This window comes from Ceratotherium simum, chromosome 34 (genome assembly GCF_057802395.1).
Source record: "Ceratotherium simum simum isolate JZ-2026a chromosome 34, ASM5780239v1, whole genome shotgun sequence".
Classification (NCBI taxonomy): Eukaryota; Metazoa; Chordata; class Mammalia; order Perissodactyla; family Rhinocerotidae; genus Ceratotherium; species Ceratotherium simum.
Window position 1 is genome coordinate 9,619,732 of NC_141933.1, and position 19,498 is coordinate 9,639,229.

A 19,498-nucleotide genomic window follows, 5' to 3' on the forward strand; every position below is an offset into this window, starting at 1 on the left:
CTTCCCCTTGGGGCTTTAGATGGTCTATTATATTTCTCCACTAGAAATCTCTGCCTCAGGCTTCTATAGATTTTGCAGTCGTGTGTTGCTCAACAACGGGGATATTTTCTGAGAAATGCAACATTAGGCAATTTGGTTGTGCAAACATCTTAGAGTGTACTTACACAAACAGATATCATAGCCTACTACACGTGTCGGCTATATGTTATAGCCTACTGCTTTTAGGCTACAAACCTGTACAGCACATTACTGTACTGAATACTGTAGGCAGTTGTAACACAATGGTAAGTAGTTGTGTATCTAGTCATATCTAAACTTAGAAAAGGTACAGTAAAAATACATCATGGGGCCGGCCCCATGGTGTAGCGGTTCAGTGTGTGCGCTCTGCTACTGGCGGCCCGGGTTTGGATCCTGGGCGTGCACAGAGGCACTGCTTGCCAGGCCATGCTGTGGCAGCCTCGCACATAAAGTAGAGGAAGATCAGCATGGATGTTATCTCAGGGCCAGTCTTTCTCAGCAAAAAGAGGAGGATTGGGATGGATGTTATCTCAGGGCTGTTCTTCCTCGCACACACACAAAAATACATTATAAAACACAAAATAGAGTACACCTGCATAGGGCACTTACCATGAATGGATCTTGCAGGACTGAAAGTTGCTCTAGGTGAGTCAGTGAGTGAGCAGTGAGTGAATGTGAAGGCCTGGGATATTACCGTACACTACCTCAGACTTTATAAACACTGTACACCTAGGCTACATTAAATTTATAAAAAGTTTTTCTTTCTTCCAGAATAGATTAATCTTAGTTTACTGTAACATTTTTCCTTATAAACTTTTATTTTTATTAACTTTTTGACTTTCATAATAACACTTAGGTTAAAGCACAAACATATTGTACAGCTGTAAAAAATATTTGCTTCGTTTATGTCTTTATTCCATACACTTTTTTCTACTTTTTAAATTTTTTACTTATTTTTTAGTTTTTAAACTTTTTTTAAACACTAAGACACAAACACACATATTTTCCTAAGCTTACACAGGACCTACATCAATGTCACTGTCTTCCACCTCCACTTCCTGTCCCACTGGAAGGTCTTTAGGGGCAATAACATGCATGGAGCTGCCATTTCCTATGAGAACAATATCTTCCTGTGAAATACATCATGAAGGACATTCCTGGGGCTTTTCTTCAGGAGGTATCACTCTTTCAGAAATTTTCAACTCCATTGTAATCTTTTTGGACCATGATCATATACACGATCTGCTGTTGACCAAAACGTCATTACGTGGCACATGACTATAGTCCCTCCCAGCCTTTACAACCATTGCCCAACACTTTCAGTCTCTTTTTCCAGCCTGAGATCTGAGTTTTTCTGCTTCTCCTGCTCTGAGCTCTTAGACAAAACAGAGACCACTACTTCATTCAGCTGCCAGATAGTTTAGAATATTGCAAATAAGATCTTCTCTGCTCCCTCCAGTTGTACAGAAGGGATTGGGAGCTGGGCTGCTGCTTCCTCTAGACCATTACTGCGCTGCACTGGGGAAGTGAGGGGTAAGGGTGAGCAAAAACTTTCTACCTTTTTCAATGTTCCTTGTCCTTGATTGGTATTCGCTCGGTTGCTGCAGTCCTTTGGCTGTTTTCCAGAACTCATATAAAGTTATTTTATTCAATCTCTACTTTTTAAAATTAATGTTGCCATAGGACAATAAGTGCCTTGTGTATCCTAGTTTGCCATCTTTCTCTCTCTTTCTTCATATATTTCAAGGGTCTGTTGTTAGGTTTGTAAATGTGTATAATTTATAGATATTATATTGAAACTTTTATTAATATATAATGTTCTCTTTGTCTCTTGTAACCTTTTTGAATTCAAGTCTCTTTTGTCTGATACTAGTATAGCCTACTTGATCCCTTTTGATAACTATTTGCATGAAATATCTTTTTCAATCCTTTCACTTTCAACCTATTTGTGTCTTTGCCTTTAAAGTGAGCCTCCTGTACAAAGCATATAGTTGGAGCTTTGAATTGCTGTCTAGTGTTCTTTTATTTCAACATGAAAACTACCTTTAGCGTTTCTTTCAGGGCAGATCTAGTGGTAAAGAACTCCCTGAGCTTTCCTTTATCTAGACATATCTTAATTTAGCTCTCATTTTTGAAGGATAGTTTTTGGATATAGAATTCTGAGTTGATATTTTTTTCAGCACTTTGAATATATCAATTACTACCTTCTTACCTCCAAGAAATTGAAGAAATTGGCTGATAATATTGAGGATCTCTGTATGTGATGAGTTGTTTCTCTCTTACTGCTTTCATGTGTCTCTCTTTGTCTTTGTCTTTTGACAGTTTGGCTATAATATGTCTTGGTGTGGGTCTCTTTAGGTTTATTATACTTGGAGTTTGTTAAACTTCTTGGATTTGTAGATTCATGTCTTTCATCAAATTTGAGAAAATTTAAGCCATTATTTTTTAAAATATGTTTTTTGCCTCTTTTTCTGTCACTCTCTCTGGATTTCTCACAATGCATTTATTGGTTATCTTGAAGGTGTTGCACAGGTCTCTTAGACTCTTTCTCTTCTTTCCTAATATTTGTCTTTCTATTTCCAACACTTGATCATTTCAGTGGTCTTATCTTTAGATTAACTGATTCTTTCTATGGCCTGCAAGAATCTGGCTTTGAGCCCCTCTAAGGAAATTTTCCTTTTAATTATTGTAATTTTTACCTCTATAATTTCTGTCTAGTTCCTTCTTATATTTTAAAACTTTTTATTGATATTTTTATTTTGTTCATACATCATTTTCCCATCTTTTGTCAAGTCTTCCTTCAGCTCTTTGCATATCTTAAGACAGTTGTTGTAAAGACTTCATCCTGTAAATTCATCCACTGGGCTTCCTCAGGGATGGTTTTTGTTGATTTATATTCTTCCTTTGAATGGGTAATAGATTTCTCTTTCTTTGTGTCTCATGATTTTTTGTTGAAAACTTGACATTTGAATCTTAATGTGGTAAAAATGGAAGTCAGATTTTCTGCCTTTCCCAGGGTTTTCTTTCTTTAAAAATTGTTACGGGGTGTCTCTGTGCCAAAGATCAACCTAAGATGTAATCTTGAGGTCTTCTCAGTTCTACTCTGAGCCTGAATCTTTACCTGAGCATGAGTGGTGACTTCTAAATTTCCCTGTATATGTGGTTGCTTTTGATTGTTCTAGTACATAAATGTATAGCACCCAAAAGGAAAAAGGGAAAGAGAAGGAAAAAAAAAGTGCTTTCTCCTTACATCTCTTGAAGCTGCTTCAGCCTGTCGGGTTTACAACAATGGCAACCTGCTTCAGTGTCGGTACCTCTATGATCAGAAGTGGCAATCAGAACACGGATCCTTGATGTTTGAAGGACAAGGTCCTTTTTGCCCCCACTGGCTCCCTCAAACTGGTCCAGGAATGTGGGTATGGTTCCCTGCCGTAGTGATGAGTGTGTGTGGACGTTAGCCACTACTGTGGTAATGATTGAAATTGACTGAAATTAATCACGATTTATCAGCACCTGGGAGCTGGTGGCTTTGAATAGACTGCATATTTCTAGAATAGTTAACCAGAAAGTTTTCTCCCAGTACTTTTCTTGTCCACGTGAAAAGATGGATTTCTGGTCCTTCCAACTGTTCCCTGATGTCACTCCCCACCTCACTCTTTTTCAATCCCTGCACCACTGACCATCTCATGGAGCACAGCTGCTGGTTTATAACATCAAACACACAAGAACAACTGTGGGACGCTCTCCCCCAGCAACACCAGAATCTATGGACTGGCCACTATTCTTCAAGGTGCACAACAATAGATTCTACCTGGTCTTTTTCATGATAGGGTCTCAAATATTTCATTAGGCGGAAGAATGTGGCTGGATAAGCCAATGACATTCCCGATGGATGATTCCTCAAAATTTCTGTTGTGTCTTTCCCACATTCTATAGTTTGTCATTTTTGTGCTTCTTTGTATCTTGGGTCACTTTGAAGGATAAAAGCAGAAGAAGCTTGTAAGATTGATTGACTTTCTTTTCAAAATCTAAAGTCTGTAGGAGAACTAGAGGGTCTCTGTAAGAGGTAATGAGAGAAGAGGAAGGAAATTGAGTGTTTGGGAAGAGGTGAAATCAGGGGATGGTCTGTGGGTTATGGGAGAGAGATACCCAGTTCTGACCTATGGTAGTGCCCCAGAGAAGCAGAAGTCCCAAGCAGAGTGGCTGCGTAGAGAGCTGATCAGTCAGACTGGAAGCCCCAGATTCCAATGTCTCATGTGGTGAATGGGAAGTTGTAGCAATGAATTGTGTACAGGGCTAGTATTAACCTGGTAACCTCTTTGCACAGATAACTGATAGCCAGTGGCTGCCCTTTCTTGTTCTCACCTCATCACTGTGGCATTGCATGTGCCTATCGGATCATAGTTCTGGTAGGGAAAGAGTGTGGAAATAATCCCCACAGCTAACTGACTTGTGATTTACTTCCAATCTGGAGGAAATGGGAACTTAAATTAAAATTATGTTGAGTTGTAGAAAATAAAAATGGCAGACCACATCTGCACTTGTGTACTAAGAGGAATACCTGTTCCATCTGTTTTATGTCTATTTTTTCCTTTCATCTTCATGTGCAGAGTGGTTACCACACTGCTTGGTAGTTACTACATGCTCAATAAATGGCTGCTGAATTAATGAGTGTTTATTTTAAAGCTCTTGGTAATGATGCCAGACTGCGGTTTTAGCAGCTCTTTAGCTTGAATTATCGTATAATCCCACTATCAATCAATGAGTTTCTATTTAACTGCTCTCTCATCAACCTTGACCTGAGCACACATTAATTAAGTTGGTCTTTCGTTTGAGTTTCTGTCTTTGTTTTCCAGTGGGTTTGTACAATTTTCCATAAATTTATTGCCTATGTGGCTTTTTTCTTTTGAAAATGATATATTCTGCCTTTTACCCTTTTTCTATTTAATTATTTATCATTTTTTGGGTAGATATTATGAGAATTCTACATATTAAGTGTACATTTTGAAAACTATTTTGTCATTTGCTCTTTCATTTCTGACATCTTATAGTATTTTGGAATTTTACATATTCTTTGTTTAAACTTTGAATACATAATCTTACAAAGAATAAAGTAACAATCACCTAAAAGTTCACCAGCAAAAATTAACTGCTTTTATCATTTTGGTAAATGTTTTTCTAGTTTTCTTTGACAAGTTGTTAAGATTTAGCCCAACAGAGGCTTTAAATGGGTATTATGCAAATCTACCTGTCTTTAAATTTCTGACATTTGCTTTACTATTCAAAACCTTTTTTATCTCAAAACCCAAATTTTCTAATGAAAGGTTTAGTTTTTTTTATCCATTTAACTTTTTATTAACAGAGAATATTTTTTGGTGTAGGGTATGAAATCACATTATTAGTCATTTATTTTTAAATAGGTATTCATGCTATTTGTTGCATAATCATTTCTTTTGCCCTGTGATTTATGATGCCAAAATTATATATTAGGTGTTATATTTACTTTGGTGTGTTTCTTGACTTCCTTTGATATGTAAATGCATCTGCTCTTAATGTTTTGACTATTGCAGCTATAATAAAGTCCGCATATGATACCCCATACACTAACTAGCCTCACATCACTCCCTGATCCTCTTTTTTAGAATCACTTTGTTTCTTTGTAATTTCTAGATAGACTTGCATCTATTTTTTAAATTCTTCTAAAACTATGTAGTTTTTCATTATAATTAAGTCAATTATTCTACCAATTAATTAGGGGAAGAATTGTTATTTTTAGTACTAATCAAATTTCCTATCCAGAAACATGCTGGTTATCCACAGTTATGCAAATGTTCTAAATTCTTTTAAAACATTATGGTTTCTTCACATTTTTTATTATGGTTAACTACTTTACACTTAATAATTTAATGTTGCAATTTTAAAATATCCATTTTTTCATTATATATTTTTATGTATTTATTTTGCTAATTTTCTTTTGCGAGGAATTATCTTCTTTTCCACTTTATTTTGCACTTGAATCAGCAGTTAGGTCCTGGAATTCCTTACAACGGTGTCACGTTCATAGAAATATCTTCTTGCTCTGCTTTTCTCCTGGTAAAAATACAACGAAACCAACAAACAAATCAACGCAAAAAATGAAAAGACATGGAATAAACAGATATGTTCTGCCTTCTTTAGAGCAAGCTTATCCTTCACTAACCAGCTTTGGTATAAACTGTGACCCCCTTCCCCAAGCTTTTGAGTCAATCTTGTGAAGGAAAAGACCCAGCTCCCATTGCAGGATCTGGGAAAACAGCTTTGATAGTCTGTACTCTCAGCCTTGGACACCATGGCATTGGAAGAGGGGGTTTTGGATAAGGCAAAGGAGGTAGAGAAAAGTTTGAGAATTTTTTCCCATTCTTCATCACTTTAAAATCTCTGTTCTCAACACTTTCCTTCCCAGGGAAAACAAGACGGTCTGAATCTCACAGGCAGCACAACAGGACTCCTTCCCACGAGATATATTGACATCTGTGGGAGGGGCTCCTGTCCTGTCCCTCATCTTCCTCAGATTCTTCAGTGACAGGGTTCTCCTCAAGTCTTGTGGTTAATCTTATCTGTCAACTTGGCTAGGTCATAGTGCCCAGATGTTTGGTCAAACATCAGTCTAGATGTTTCTGTGAAGGTATTTTTTAGATGTTATTAGTATTTAAATTAGTAGACTTTGAGTAAAGCACATTACCCTCCAAAATGGGGGTTGGGGGACTCGGCCAATCAGTTGAAGGCCTTAAGGGAAAAAGGCAGATCCCCCAGAGGAAGAAGGAATTCTGCCTGCAGATTGCCTTTAGGCTGGAGAACTCTTCTCTTCCTTCAACTCTTCCCTGGGTCTCTAGGCTGCTGCCTGCTTGCAGAATTCAGGCTTTCCAGCTGCCACAATGCTGTGAGCCAATTCCTTAAAATAAATCTGTCTCACTGTACGTACACACATCCTACTGGTTCTGTTTCTCTGGAGAATCAGAATCAGATTATACAGGTCTACAATAACCAGCAGTCTCAGAGACATTACACTGGGCTGCACTTCCTGGGCTGAGGGCTGACAGGGACAGGGAGATGAGCATCTGGTGTTTGAATCTGTGCATGTTTGTGAAATACCTTCAGGGATGTGAATACCACGCTAGGGCACCTAATTTTGGCCTCTTCACCACTAAACCTACTAGTGCAGGTTGGGCAGAGTGGATCGTGTGATCTAGAGAGCCTTGGGGGAGTCTGAGGTCACTGTGTGGCAGGGTTGAGGCTGTAGCCAAACCAAAGGAACTGACCATATGGAAATAGACTGGGTCTAAACCTTCGTCTGGAGACAATGACCCTGAATGGTGTTCTGCCCTCCTCATCACAGATCTGTAGTGCACAGCAACCATAAGGGACAGTTAGAGGGTTTACTCACTCCTTTTCCACGTCCTGGATGGAGTCAGGCAGAGGCTGATTCCTGGTTTCAGGAAGGAGTCGGACAAGAAGTCCAGCGAGGATGGGGGAGACTCCATAGAGGATCCAGGGCAGGTGTGGGGAATACACTGTTAGGATCATCAAGAGAGGAGCTACGGCTGCCCCAATATTAGCAGCAACTCCAATGATTCCTATAGCTATTGCTCTTGGGGTGCAAACAATAATACAAAGAAAATGGTGAAAATCCACATGTATAATTTTTTATTTATTATTTTGCTTTGGTTACGGGAGATAGCACATCAGTGTGTTTAGACATGGAGATTGATGACACACTCTTGTTTTGGACATTTTCTATTTTATTTGCCAGCAATTTTTTTCAAGTTCATATGTGCATTAAGACACAATATGATCATTAAAAAAATGCTCTTATCAGTACCATTAAACCTTCATATGGTTCAGAAGATTACAGGAGAAGAAACATTAAAGGACTTAGTGCTGGGCAAAAAGCTTTTGATAAAATTTGGGTATAATTTTTATTATTATTACTGTAGTAATTAACTACTTTTGATAACTAACTGGTCTTAGTTTACTTCCCCCAATAAGTGTCAATTATCTGGGAAAGGTCTGTTTTGATCCTGAATGACCATCCATGAGATTTGTACCTGATTACAGTGGGGATTAGTTCATTTCCATGGGTAGCGGAACTGGTGATAGCAGCAGAAGAAACTCCTATTCCCAAAGCTGCCAAAACCACACGCAGGGTCTGCATTCCTGGAGAGAGGGAGACCAGTGAGACTCAGGAAATAAGAGCTGAAGGAATCAGCATCCTTTGAATTACAAATGAAAAAGACCCTATTGGAGATATTTGTAAGTACATAACACATTGTAGAGAAACTGCACAGAGGCATAAAATGTGCAGCATTTAATCAGGTGAGAAATGTGACATCTACATATTATGGCTTACGGTGAATAAAAAAATTGAGTTATTTCATCAACTCTCCCTGCGTATCTGAGATTTTCCAGCAGATGTTCTCTTCCATTAATTCTGTTCTGTATTCTTTGCCCTTCACATAGAATGTAGGACTGTCATGTGTGCAATAAGTGAGGGGTTTAAGACTCATCCATGAATAAGTGAGGGGTTTAAGACTCATCCATGTCTTTGAGAGTTTAAAACCTAGGATCTTACACAATACTGATGTGGACCTAATCAGGCAGAAGAGACTAATAAGAGAACAGAACTCCTATGTTAATAGATAAGCTGGAGAGCAGGTTGATCAAGAATAATGTTTCAATATCCAGTATAAGAGCCTCTATTAGGAAAACAGCCTGACTTTGGAAACCTCTGACGGAAAGCTTCAGAGACTCGTTTTTCTATCCTCTCCTTTCTCTCCATCCCCCCACCCCAATTTCATTACAGGCATTACAACATTGGAGTGAGCTCTGTTATAAGACAGCAAACTTGCATCATTGCTGACATTCAAGATGAAGAGTGGAACCCACCAATCTAGGATGTTGTAAAATACATAACTGTGGTTGGAGTTGGGTTAAGCATGGTGACCACCTGGGTTCCCCTATTCATTACATATGATCACTCAATTTAGTAAAATAGATTCTGAGAGAGGCTCTTAACTGCTTAGTGCCTTGTTCCTGCAGTCATTTCTCTGCCTGAAGAGAAGGAATTTTTTTTCTTAAAGTCAAGTTGATTCCTTTAAACTAGAATTTCAGCTATGGAGACCCAGTATGAGACACATGAGTGGATACATAGAGATCAGAGAATAAATTGTCACTGAAGCTGTAGTAATAAGCGAGACCCCAGACAGGGAAGTGACAGTATTGTGTCCTCACATAGAATACAATGACAAGGACAAGACCCTCCATGCTTGCTATGTAAAGTGTGATTGGCCAAAGGTAAGTGAGCGATTGCTGTCATAGAGAAACTACCAGTAAAAGATGGCACCAGTTTCCGGATACTTCTCAGATATAATGAATACATCATATCTCAGAGTCAACCTTAACTGGCTTTAAGCTCTTTTCCCGGCAACTTAATGGCAGAATATGTACTAAACCTTCAGATTGGCTTCAGAGTATTGTTAGAACACAATCTGCATTTCCTTCTGGCTTCAAATAGGTGTGATCAGTACAATTCATGAGGAATGGGAGGAACACATCTTCTTTCTTCAACGTGTGCTCTTTTCTTACCTTGAGGTATAAATGTGGTGACCAGAATGGAGATTCCCAGCAGGAACAGGAAAGTCATCTGGCTGACTCGACGGCCCAGGTGATTCAGTGCCAAAAGTGCAACATAATTGCTCGGGAGTGTGCCTACACCAAAAAGAATCTGGGACAGGAAAATATTTTTCCCCAAGTGTTGGATGTGGAGACTCAGGCCAAAAAAGGGAATGAGGGTTGTAAATCTGTGGTGAAAGGAAGAGGAAAGAAAGATGTCATCAGGTTTAGATTCTGTGTCCTACAAATGATAATATTGAGCCAGGAAACCAGGGGTAGGTGTAAGGAATAGATGCATGGTGTGATTTGTAGAATATTTCTGTGTTGGTTACATTTTATTATTTTCTGTAGTTTTGATACTGTGGCATTTAGGGCCTTGATCCTGGACAGTGTGCCTTTCCCAGAGCTAGCTAATTCCTAGAGAAGGCAAATGATTCCCCTGTGAGTGCACCTTTCATATACAAACCACCAATCTAGAGCCCACACCCCCGGCCATCTCCTTTACCAAACTCACACTCCGAGTCAATGTTCCCCTTGCCCTAAATCATCCCCTTGCCAGGTACTGGACAACTACAGAACACCACTGTAGCCCAGAGTCCATTAAAATTATTCAAACTATCGAATCCTAAGCTTACTCAGGTTACCTACACTCCTCTCCCATTCCTTCCCACAAAAACCCCAATAAAGGCTCTGGGCCATACTCTTCCTTTTCTTCTCTCTTGGGCCTTCTGCTTGACCCTGGTGCCTTCCTGCACAGCCCTGTGTGCTGTTTCATGCCTTCTCTTTCTAGGGATCTGTGAGTATAAACTTCCTTCATGATGGTCATTCCTGAGTCTGTGTGTTTTACCTTGCCTGATTAAACACATATTGGGAACATTTTAAACACAATTTCCTTGCAAGTTAATGATTTAAAAATTATCATAAAATAATAGTATGATAATGGAGCCTGTAATTGTTGCTAAGTTTTGTTGGGAAGTAGAGAGTGTTTTAGTGGAGGATACATGAGGGGGCCTTCTTGGGTTTTTTCTATATCCTGATCTGGGTGATAGTTATATATTTACATATGGAAATATTCATTGAGCTGCATAGATTTGAGCACTTGACTGTTTGTAATTTTACCTCAATTAAAATGAAAACAAACAAGTGAAGAAACGTAAAGCCAAAGGCTGTACTGTGATTGAAGTTCTCAGCCTCATCTCCAGTGATGAGCCTAGTAGAGGGATGTGATAACAAAACTCCTAACTGTACAATTAGCTCCATGTTAGTCCTTTATAACCCTTTCACTACCTCCAAACATAACAGTTATCTTTATTACCTCTTCATGTTTTATCTCAAGTCTGTCCCTATAGCATGTTATAACTTTGAAATAAGATATAGAATCACGTCTTCACTATTTCAACATTCCTCGTGTACTATGTGAAGCCTACCTCATAAGGGATAGTACACACATCCTTTTACGCATGCTGGGTGTTCGGAACAAGTCATACAGAGAAGATTTGTTTTGTGCTGCTTCCAGCTCCTCCTGCATGGTGGATCTCAAAACCTTCAACAACAATAACAACAGCAAACTACTCAGTTGTCACAAAATGGTAGACATTGTGAAGCCCCCAACAGAGGTCAAGAGAGATGACTTCTCTTTTCGTCCACTGAAAAATATAGCCATGGAAGATGCAATGACAGGTGTAAAAGTGGTATGAAAGCTGAATTAGGGAGTTATAGGCGCCTGAGGGAAATTCTGTAGCAACAAGGACATTTTAACATGAGACTCAATTTGGCTGCAGGGCATCAAAACTGGTGTGTATGTTAAAGATTTAGATCAGGAAGGGGACTAAATGAAGAGTTGCTTGGATTATGGTCCAAAGCTTCCTTTATGCCAGAAGGGCACGAAGGGTCTGGCAAATGAGCTTGGTTCTTAGCTGGCTGCTCTTAGTAGAAAAATACTTTTTTTTTTCAGGAAGGAGAATAATTTCCTGAGAGCCTTTATTCTGGTCCTTGGGTCAGCTTCTTTCAGGGAAATTTTGGTATATGTTTTGTCTCCGTGAATAAGATAGCTGAGGATGACATCAGGGGATATCTTGGTATAGTATGATTTATGCCCCAACTTTATAACCTGGCATTATACATTGGCTCTGCCACATGCTAGGTGTGTACCTTGAGAAAGGTAACAGGGCATCTCTAAGCCTCAATTTCCTTGTCGTTAAAAAGATGAATAAGAATATAAACCAACACATGGACAGAGAAAACTGTATTGTGGTTACCAGGGGCAATGGGGGTAGTGGGTGGGCACAAGGGGTGAAGGGAGACATATATATGGTGATGGACAAACAAAAATGTACAACTCAAAATTTCACAATGTTATAAACTATTACAACATCAATTAAAAAACTTAAAAAAGAAGATGAATAAGAACAAGAAGATGTGGCAACCTGCTGAATGGGAGAAAATATTTGCAAATCATATGTCTGATAAGGGGTTAATATCCAAAATATGTATAGAACTCATACAATCCAATAACAAAAAACAAACAATCTGATTAAGAATGGGTAGAGGATCTGAATAGGCATTTTTACAAAGAATGCGTACAGGTGGCCAAAAGGTACCTGGAAATGTGCTCAAAATCACTAATCATTAGGGAAACGCAAGTCAAAACAATACTACGATACTACCTCACCTGTTAGAATGGCTGTCCTCAAAAAGACAAGAAGCAACCAGCGTTGATGAGGATGTGGAGAAAAGGAAACCCTTATGCACCGTTGGTGGGAATGTAAACTAGCACAGCACTATGGAAAACAGTATGGAATTTCCTCAAAAAATTGAAAATAAAACTACTATATGATCCACCAATTCCACTCTGGTTATTTATCCAAAGAAAATGAAAAGACTAACTTCATAAGAGATATGCACTCCCGTGTTCATTGCAGCATTATTTAAAATAGCACAGATATGGAAACAACCTGTATTCATTGATGGATGAATGGATAAAGAAAATGTGGTATGCATATATATGAAATATTATTCAGTCATAAAAAAGAAATCTTGCTGTTTGAGATAACATGGATGGACCTAGAGGACATTATACTAGGTGAAATAAGTCAGACAAAGAAAGACAAATACTGCATGATCTCACTTATGTTTGGAAGCTAAAAAAAATAAAACAAAACCAAGTTCATAGATACAAAGAACAGATTGGTGGTTGCCAGATGTGGGGGATGGGGGGGTTGGGCAAAATGAGTGAGGGGGGTCAAAAAGTATGAACTTCAAGTTATAAAATAATTAAGTTATGGGGATGTAGTGTACAGTATGGTGACTATAGTAAGTAGTAGTGTATTGTATATTTGAAAGTTGCTAAAAGAGTAGACCTTAAAAGTTCTCATCTCAAGAAAAATAAATTTTATAACTATTTATGGTGATGGCTGTTAACTAGACATTGCCGTTATCATTGTATGATATACACAAATATTGAATCATTATGCTATACACCTGAGACTAATATAATGTTATATGTCAATTATACCTCAAAAAAATAAAGAGAAGAAAAGGTAAAAATTCAAGATCAAGAGAAGAAGTAGGAGGAAAGAATAATACCTCTCTCACACGGATTTCCAAGGCATACGTGAGATCACAAATGTATCTAGCATAGCTCAGGCAGTTATTGATTTATTAATTATTTAAATAATATTAGATCCATTCTCATCCCATCTGTACAAATGAAACAATGCCATGAAGCTCATTATAGAAAATTCCACGATGAAGGGAATTCAGAGAAATGAAAGGCCACCCCACCCGGAGACCTAGAGCAGTCAACAGATTGGTATTGATATAAAGTGAAGCAGCTTTACCTTAGGAGAATTGTCTGAGCTAGTGTGTTTGGCAATCCATCAGACGGAGGTTAAAACAAGACTAAGATCACAAATTTCTGAATTATCTTTACAGAATAAAACAAAAATCAAATGAAGGTGTAGTAGCTACCAATTCATGGACAGAATCTCTTGCTTAGACCACATTTTAACTGCTACTCAAGTGCTCTTTCTTCCACTGGCACCGAGGTGATTTTCAGCTGCCATTCACCTTGATTCTGCATTGTTTTTTTCCTGCTTTCAGCTAGTATCACTTATTTTTGTATCCGCCTGACCCCTGTAAATATTTAAGGTTTCCTTCTCTGGATTGGGCCACTCTGGTAGGCAAAATGCCAAGTCTGGGCTTTGAACCAAGGATAATTCCTGAGAAGTTAGTTAGCCCAAAAGAATTTTATATAATTAAGCATGTATTAACAGAGTACAGAAATGCTATAGAGCTCCACTTTAAATTTCAAGGTCCACCTCCATCTTTTTTTTTTTTTTTTTTAAAGCACAAGCCAATGTTCTCCCCATCATATCAGGAACCCTCAGTGCCCCTCTTGTCTGTGTAATAGCTTCACCTCTGGGGAAACCTGATTTCCTCCAGCCGTCTTCAGTGGGATCTGAATTCTCAGGAGCATTATTTGAAATATTCTAAAGGACCTCTGCATTTTCTGGGACTATAAGATCTTTCTTCAGATAAGCCACTGTACATGTTTCAGAAATGTTCTAGTCCTCCGTTTTTTTTTTTTTTTTGGTGAAGAAGATTAGCTCTGAGCTAACATCTGTTGCCAATATTCCTCTTTCTGCTGAGGACCCCATGTGTGGGGTGATACCACAGCATGGTCTGGATCTGAACCCATGAACCGTGGGCCACTGAAGAGGAGCATGTGAACTTAACCACTATGCCACCAGGCTGACCACTTTTTGAGTGGTCAAATTCTAATCCTCTCCTTTATCAATAAAAGGAAGGCAGATTTTTTTCCTCATCTCCATTAGCATTCTTTACATTCTCTTATCATTTTACACATTTGGATTTAAAAATGTCTCTGAATCTTTCTCTCTTATATTAGTGTGGAAGTTCCTTGAAGGCTGGGACTCTGACTTATTCTCTTATTCATGATCTAGCACCATGCCTGACATAATATAATTTTTCAATAAATACTTTATGCATGTGCATGACAAAGAATGATTTAACTAAGGACGCACAGCAATATCTGCCTTCCACACCTGGGATGGAAAATAAGAAAGAGAAAGACTTCTCTGGGGCATTTCCACTCAGTCATGCTCTTAGAACTTGTAATAAGGAGAATGTAAACTCCACACAACATGGGTTTGGACCGTTGTGGTCGCTGCCATGTTTCCAGGGATGGAACAAAACCTGCCACCGGTCGGCACTCATTAAATATAACATGAAAGAAAGTGTATGGGGGAATCAACGAATAGGAGAACCTCCTTACGCTCTATTCTGCATGGTCACTAATCCTTCTACTGGCATCACTGTTCTGAAAAATGGCCATCTGAACATTAGTCGGAAAGAAATGGATTACTTTTAATTACATTCTCTTACACAGAGTGAGACCAATATACAATATTCTTTTAAATAATTATTTTCATTTAATTAATTTTTGAGGTAACTTTGGTGTATGACATTATGTAAATTTCAGGTGTATATCATTATATTTTGACTTCTGTGTATACTACACTGTGTTCACCACCCAAAGTCTAATTGTCATCTGTCACCAGACCCCTGTGCTCTTTTACTCCTTTTGCCCTTCCCCATCCCCCCTTCCCCTTGGGTAACCACCAATCTTTTCTCTGTGTCTGTGTGTTTGTTTATTGTTGTTGTTGTTGTTTTATCTTCCATATATGATTGAAATCATATGATATTTGCCTTTCTCTGTCTGACTTATTTAGCTTAGCAAAATGTCCTCAAAGTCCATCCATATTGTTGTAAATGGCAAGATTTCATTTTTTTATGGCTGAGTAGTACTCCATTGTGTATATACACACAACATCTTTTTATCCATTCCTCTCTTGATAGGCACTTAGGTTGTTTTCAAGTCTTGGCTATTATGAATAATACTGCAATGAATATAGTGATGCATATATCTTTTCAAATTAGTGTTTCATGTTTTTTGGATAAATACCCAAAAGTGGATTAGCTGGATCGTATGGCAGTTCTAGTCTCAATTTTTGAGAACTTTCCCTACTCTTTTCCATAGTGGCTGCACCAGTTTACATTTCCACCAGCAGTGTATGAGAGTTCCCTTTTCTCCACATCCTGTCCAACCCTTGTTATTTTTGTCTTTTTAAGAATAGCCATTATGACAGGTGTGAGGTGATATTTCATTAAGGTTTTGATTTGCATTTCCCTAATAACTAGTGCTATTGTGCATCTTTTCATGTGCTTCAAAGCCATCTGTATATCTTATTTCAGATCCTCTGCCCATTTTTTAATTGGGTTGTTTGTTTTTTTGTTGTTGAGTTGTATGAATCTTTATATACTTTGGATATTAACCCCTTATCAGATATATGATTTGCAAATATCTTCTCCCAATTGTTAGGTTGTGTTTTCTTTTTGTTGATGATTTCCTTTGCTGTGCAGAAGCTTTTTAGATTGATGTAGTCCCACTTGTTTACTTTTTCTTTTATGTCCCTTGCCTGAGGAGATATGATATTCAAAATGATACTGCTAAGACTGATGTCAAAGTGTGTACTAGCTATATTTTCTTTTATGAGTTTTATGGTTTCAGGTCTTACCTTCAAGTCTTTAATCCATTTTGAGTTAATTTTTATGTATGGTGTAAGATAATGGTCTACTTTCATTCTTTTGCATGTGGCTGTCCAGGTTTCCAAACCCCTTTTATTGAATAGACTTTCTTTCTCCATTGTATGTTCTTGGCTCCATTGTCAAAAATTAGCTGTGCATAGATGTGTGGGTTTATTTTTGGCCTCTTGATTCCATTTTTTCCTTCGGGCACCATGCTGTTTTGATTACTATAGCTTTGTAGTATATATTGAAAGCAGGGAGTGTAATACCTCCAGCTTTATTCTTTTTTCTCAGGATTACTTTAGCTATTTGGGATATTTTGTTACTCCATGTAAATTTTAAGATCTTTGGTCTATTTCCGTGAAAAATATTGTTGACAATTTGATAGGGATTGGATTGAAACTGTTGCTTGCTTTAGGAAGAATGGATATTTTAAGCATGTTAATTCTTCCAATCTATGAGCACAGAGTATCTTTCCATTTCTTCATGTGTTCTTCAATTTCTTTCAACAATGTTTTATAGGTTTCAGGGTACAGGTCTTTCACATCCTTGGTTAAATTTATTCCTACATATGTTATTATTTTTGTTTTGATTGTAACTGGAATTGTATTCTTGATTTCCCTTTCTGCTATTTCATTGTTAATGTATAGAAATGCAACAGATTTTTTTTGTGTGTGAGGATGATTAGCCCTGAGCTAACATCTGATGCCAATCCTCCTCTTTTTGGCTGAGGAACACTGGCCCTGGGCTAACATCCATACCCATCTTCCTCTTCTTTATATGGGACGCCGCCACAGCATGGCTTGACATGTGGTGCGTCAGTGGGTACCCAAGATGCGAACCTATGAACACTGGGCCGCTGAAGCGGAGCGCGTGCATTTAACTGCTACTCCATCAGGCTGGCCCGAAATGCAACAGATTTTTGTATGATTGTTTTGTACCCTGCAACTTTACTGTTTTGGTGGATAATTCTATTAGCTTTTTGTGCATTCTTTAGGGTTTTCTACAATATAAAAAAGTCATCTATTGAGATACTTTCCTTTTATACCCATTTTAATCAGAGTTTTTCTCATAAACAGATGCTGTATCTTGTTGAATGCTTTCTCTGCATCTATTGAGATGGTCATGTGTTTTTAATTCTTCCTTTTGTTAATGTGGTAAACCATGTTGATCGATTTGATGATGTTGAAGGATCCTTGCATCCCTGGAATAAATCCCACTTGATCATGATGTATGATCCTTTTGATGTATTGCTGTATTTGATTTGCTAATATTTTGTTGATGATTTTTGCATCTATGTTCATCAGTGATATTGGCCTATAATTTTCTTTTTTTGTGTTGTCTTTGTCTGGTTTTGGTATCAGGGTAATGTTGGCCTCATAGACTGAGTTAGGAAGCATTTCCTGCTCTTCAATTTTTTGGAAGACTGAGAAGGATATGTATTACATCTTCTTTGAATATTTGGTATAATTTACAAGGGAAGCCACCTGGTCTTGGACTTTTGTTTTTTGGGAGGTTTTTGATTACTGTTTTGATTTCCTTACTAGTGATCAGTCTGTTCAGATTCTTTATATTTCTTGATTCAGTTTTGAAAAGTTGTATAATTCTAAGAATTATCAATTTCTTCCAGATTATCCAATTTTTTGCATAAATAGTTTCATAGTTTTCCTTATAATTCTTTGTATTTCTTGGTATATGTTGTAATTTCTCCTCTTTCTTTTCTGGTTTCATTTATTTGCCTTTTCCCATTTTTTCTTTGTGAGTCTACGATCTTTACAATTGTAAATACTCAGTGCTTTCTGCCATCATTGAGTAAAATACGTGTCCAATACTTTCAGCAACAGCATGTCCTTTCCTAATGTTAACCCAAACAATGTTAACACTCATTGAGAACCAGGAGAGCGAGGTCAGAAGACTTATAACCACTCCTGAGATCTTACCTTCCATTCCTCTTATGGATACTGACTCATAAAATGTCAGGTTATGCCTCCCCTACATGCCATATCCAGCTCCCATCCTCCTCACCTCCAGGGTTAGGGTGTTTCCAACATTCTTCCTTCCATTTCTGTGTGCTACTTGTCTAAGTTTCTTTAAGCCCTCCTTGGGTTTGTTGGTGATGATAAGCCACCGAGCAGACTCTGCCAGCCACCTGACCAAAGAACAGAACAGAGGTGCAGTTAACTCTCACTTGCCCATTTTTCACATAGTCTTTGTCCAAAGATGTGAAGGGGTTTGGAATATGCCACTGAAAATATGTTTATTTGACATATTGATAATAATGAGCTGAAGGCACTTGAGAAACTGCAGATGCAGAAAGATTTCTCTAACCTCTCCCTTACTACCTCCAAGTCTGTCACAAAATTTCCCATATTAAAAGTACCCATCAAGTGCCAGGAAGAGAAGAACATTCTTATCACCAGAGACCGAGATTTGACATGAAATTGACTTGTATGAACAAACTTACTAACATAACTCATTTTCTCTTAGTTTCCCCATATATTTCCTAGTAACTGTTCCACAAGTTAATGCCCCCGACCCAAGCCACTTTGTCTTGTCACACCCCCATAATTTATAGAGTTTTTTTTTTGTGTGTGTAAAAACTTTTATAAGCTTTTTGGCCTATTGTCTTTTTTGAGTCTTCATTTTCCTTCTGAAGACTCACATGTACATGTAAAAATAGTAAATAAATTTGTATGTGTTTCTTCTGTTAATCTGTCTTACGTCAGTTTAATTCTTAGGCCATCCACAGAACCTAAGAGGGTAGAATGAAGTTTTTCCTCTCCTACAGATGCCTTTCCCCTGCTATCTAGTAAGTACCACTGTTCGGGAATACAAAAAATATAAATTTACATTTTCTTGTACCATAACTAGGAAAGTACGAGGATGGCACCGTAATGCAGTACACTTTGTCTGCTGGGAACACAGACTTGGAGTCATATTAGCTCCCCTCTTATTCAGAAGTGTCAATTTTGCAACCTAAAAATACAATGAGCCTAGTTAAATTTATATTCAAATAAACAGTGAATAACTCTTTAATGTAAATATGTTCCATGCAATATTTGGTACATAGTTATACTAAAATATTATTTGTTATTTATCAAAACTTTGAATGTAATGGGCCATTCTCTATTTTATACTGTTAGCACATAAAAATACAGAGCTCTCAGATAAATAGAAATTTCACACAAGCCATGAATAATTTTCAGTGTAACTATATGCCATA

General features: G+C 37.8%; 1 protein-coding gene across 1 annotated transcript in view; it reads right to left on the reverse strand.

Annotated features, from left to right (window-relative positions):
• Window positions 1-5,902: 5,902 nt before the first annotated feature.
• Window positions 5,903-19,498, reverse strand: part of LOC101400815 (organic anion transporter 7-like) — a 37,447-nt gene continuing 23,851 nt past the window's right edge. The window contains exons 6-11 of the mRNA XM_014792971.2: window positions 18,301-18,424; window positions 11,094-11,209; window positions 9,640-9,854; window positions 8,103-8,211; window positions 7,442-7,645; window positions 5,903-6,108 (exon numbers count right to left, since the gene is read on the reverse strand). Of these exons, the coding sequence (XP_014648457.2) occupies window positions 6,060-6,108; window positions 7,442-7,645; window positions 8,103-8,211; window positions 9,640-9,854; window positions 11,094-11,209; window positions 18,301-18,424 (817 nt within the window). The 3' untranslated portion in view covers window positions 5,903-6,059. The remainder of the gene's footprint in view (window positions 6,109-7,441; window positions 7,646-8,102; window positions 8,212-9,639; window positions 9,855-11,093; window positions 11,210-18,300; window positions 18,425-19,498) is intronic.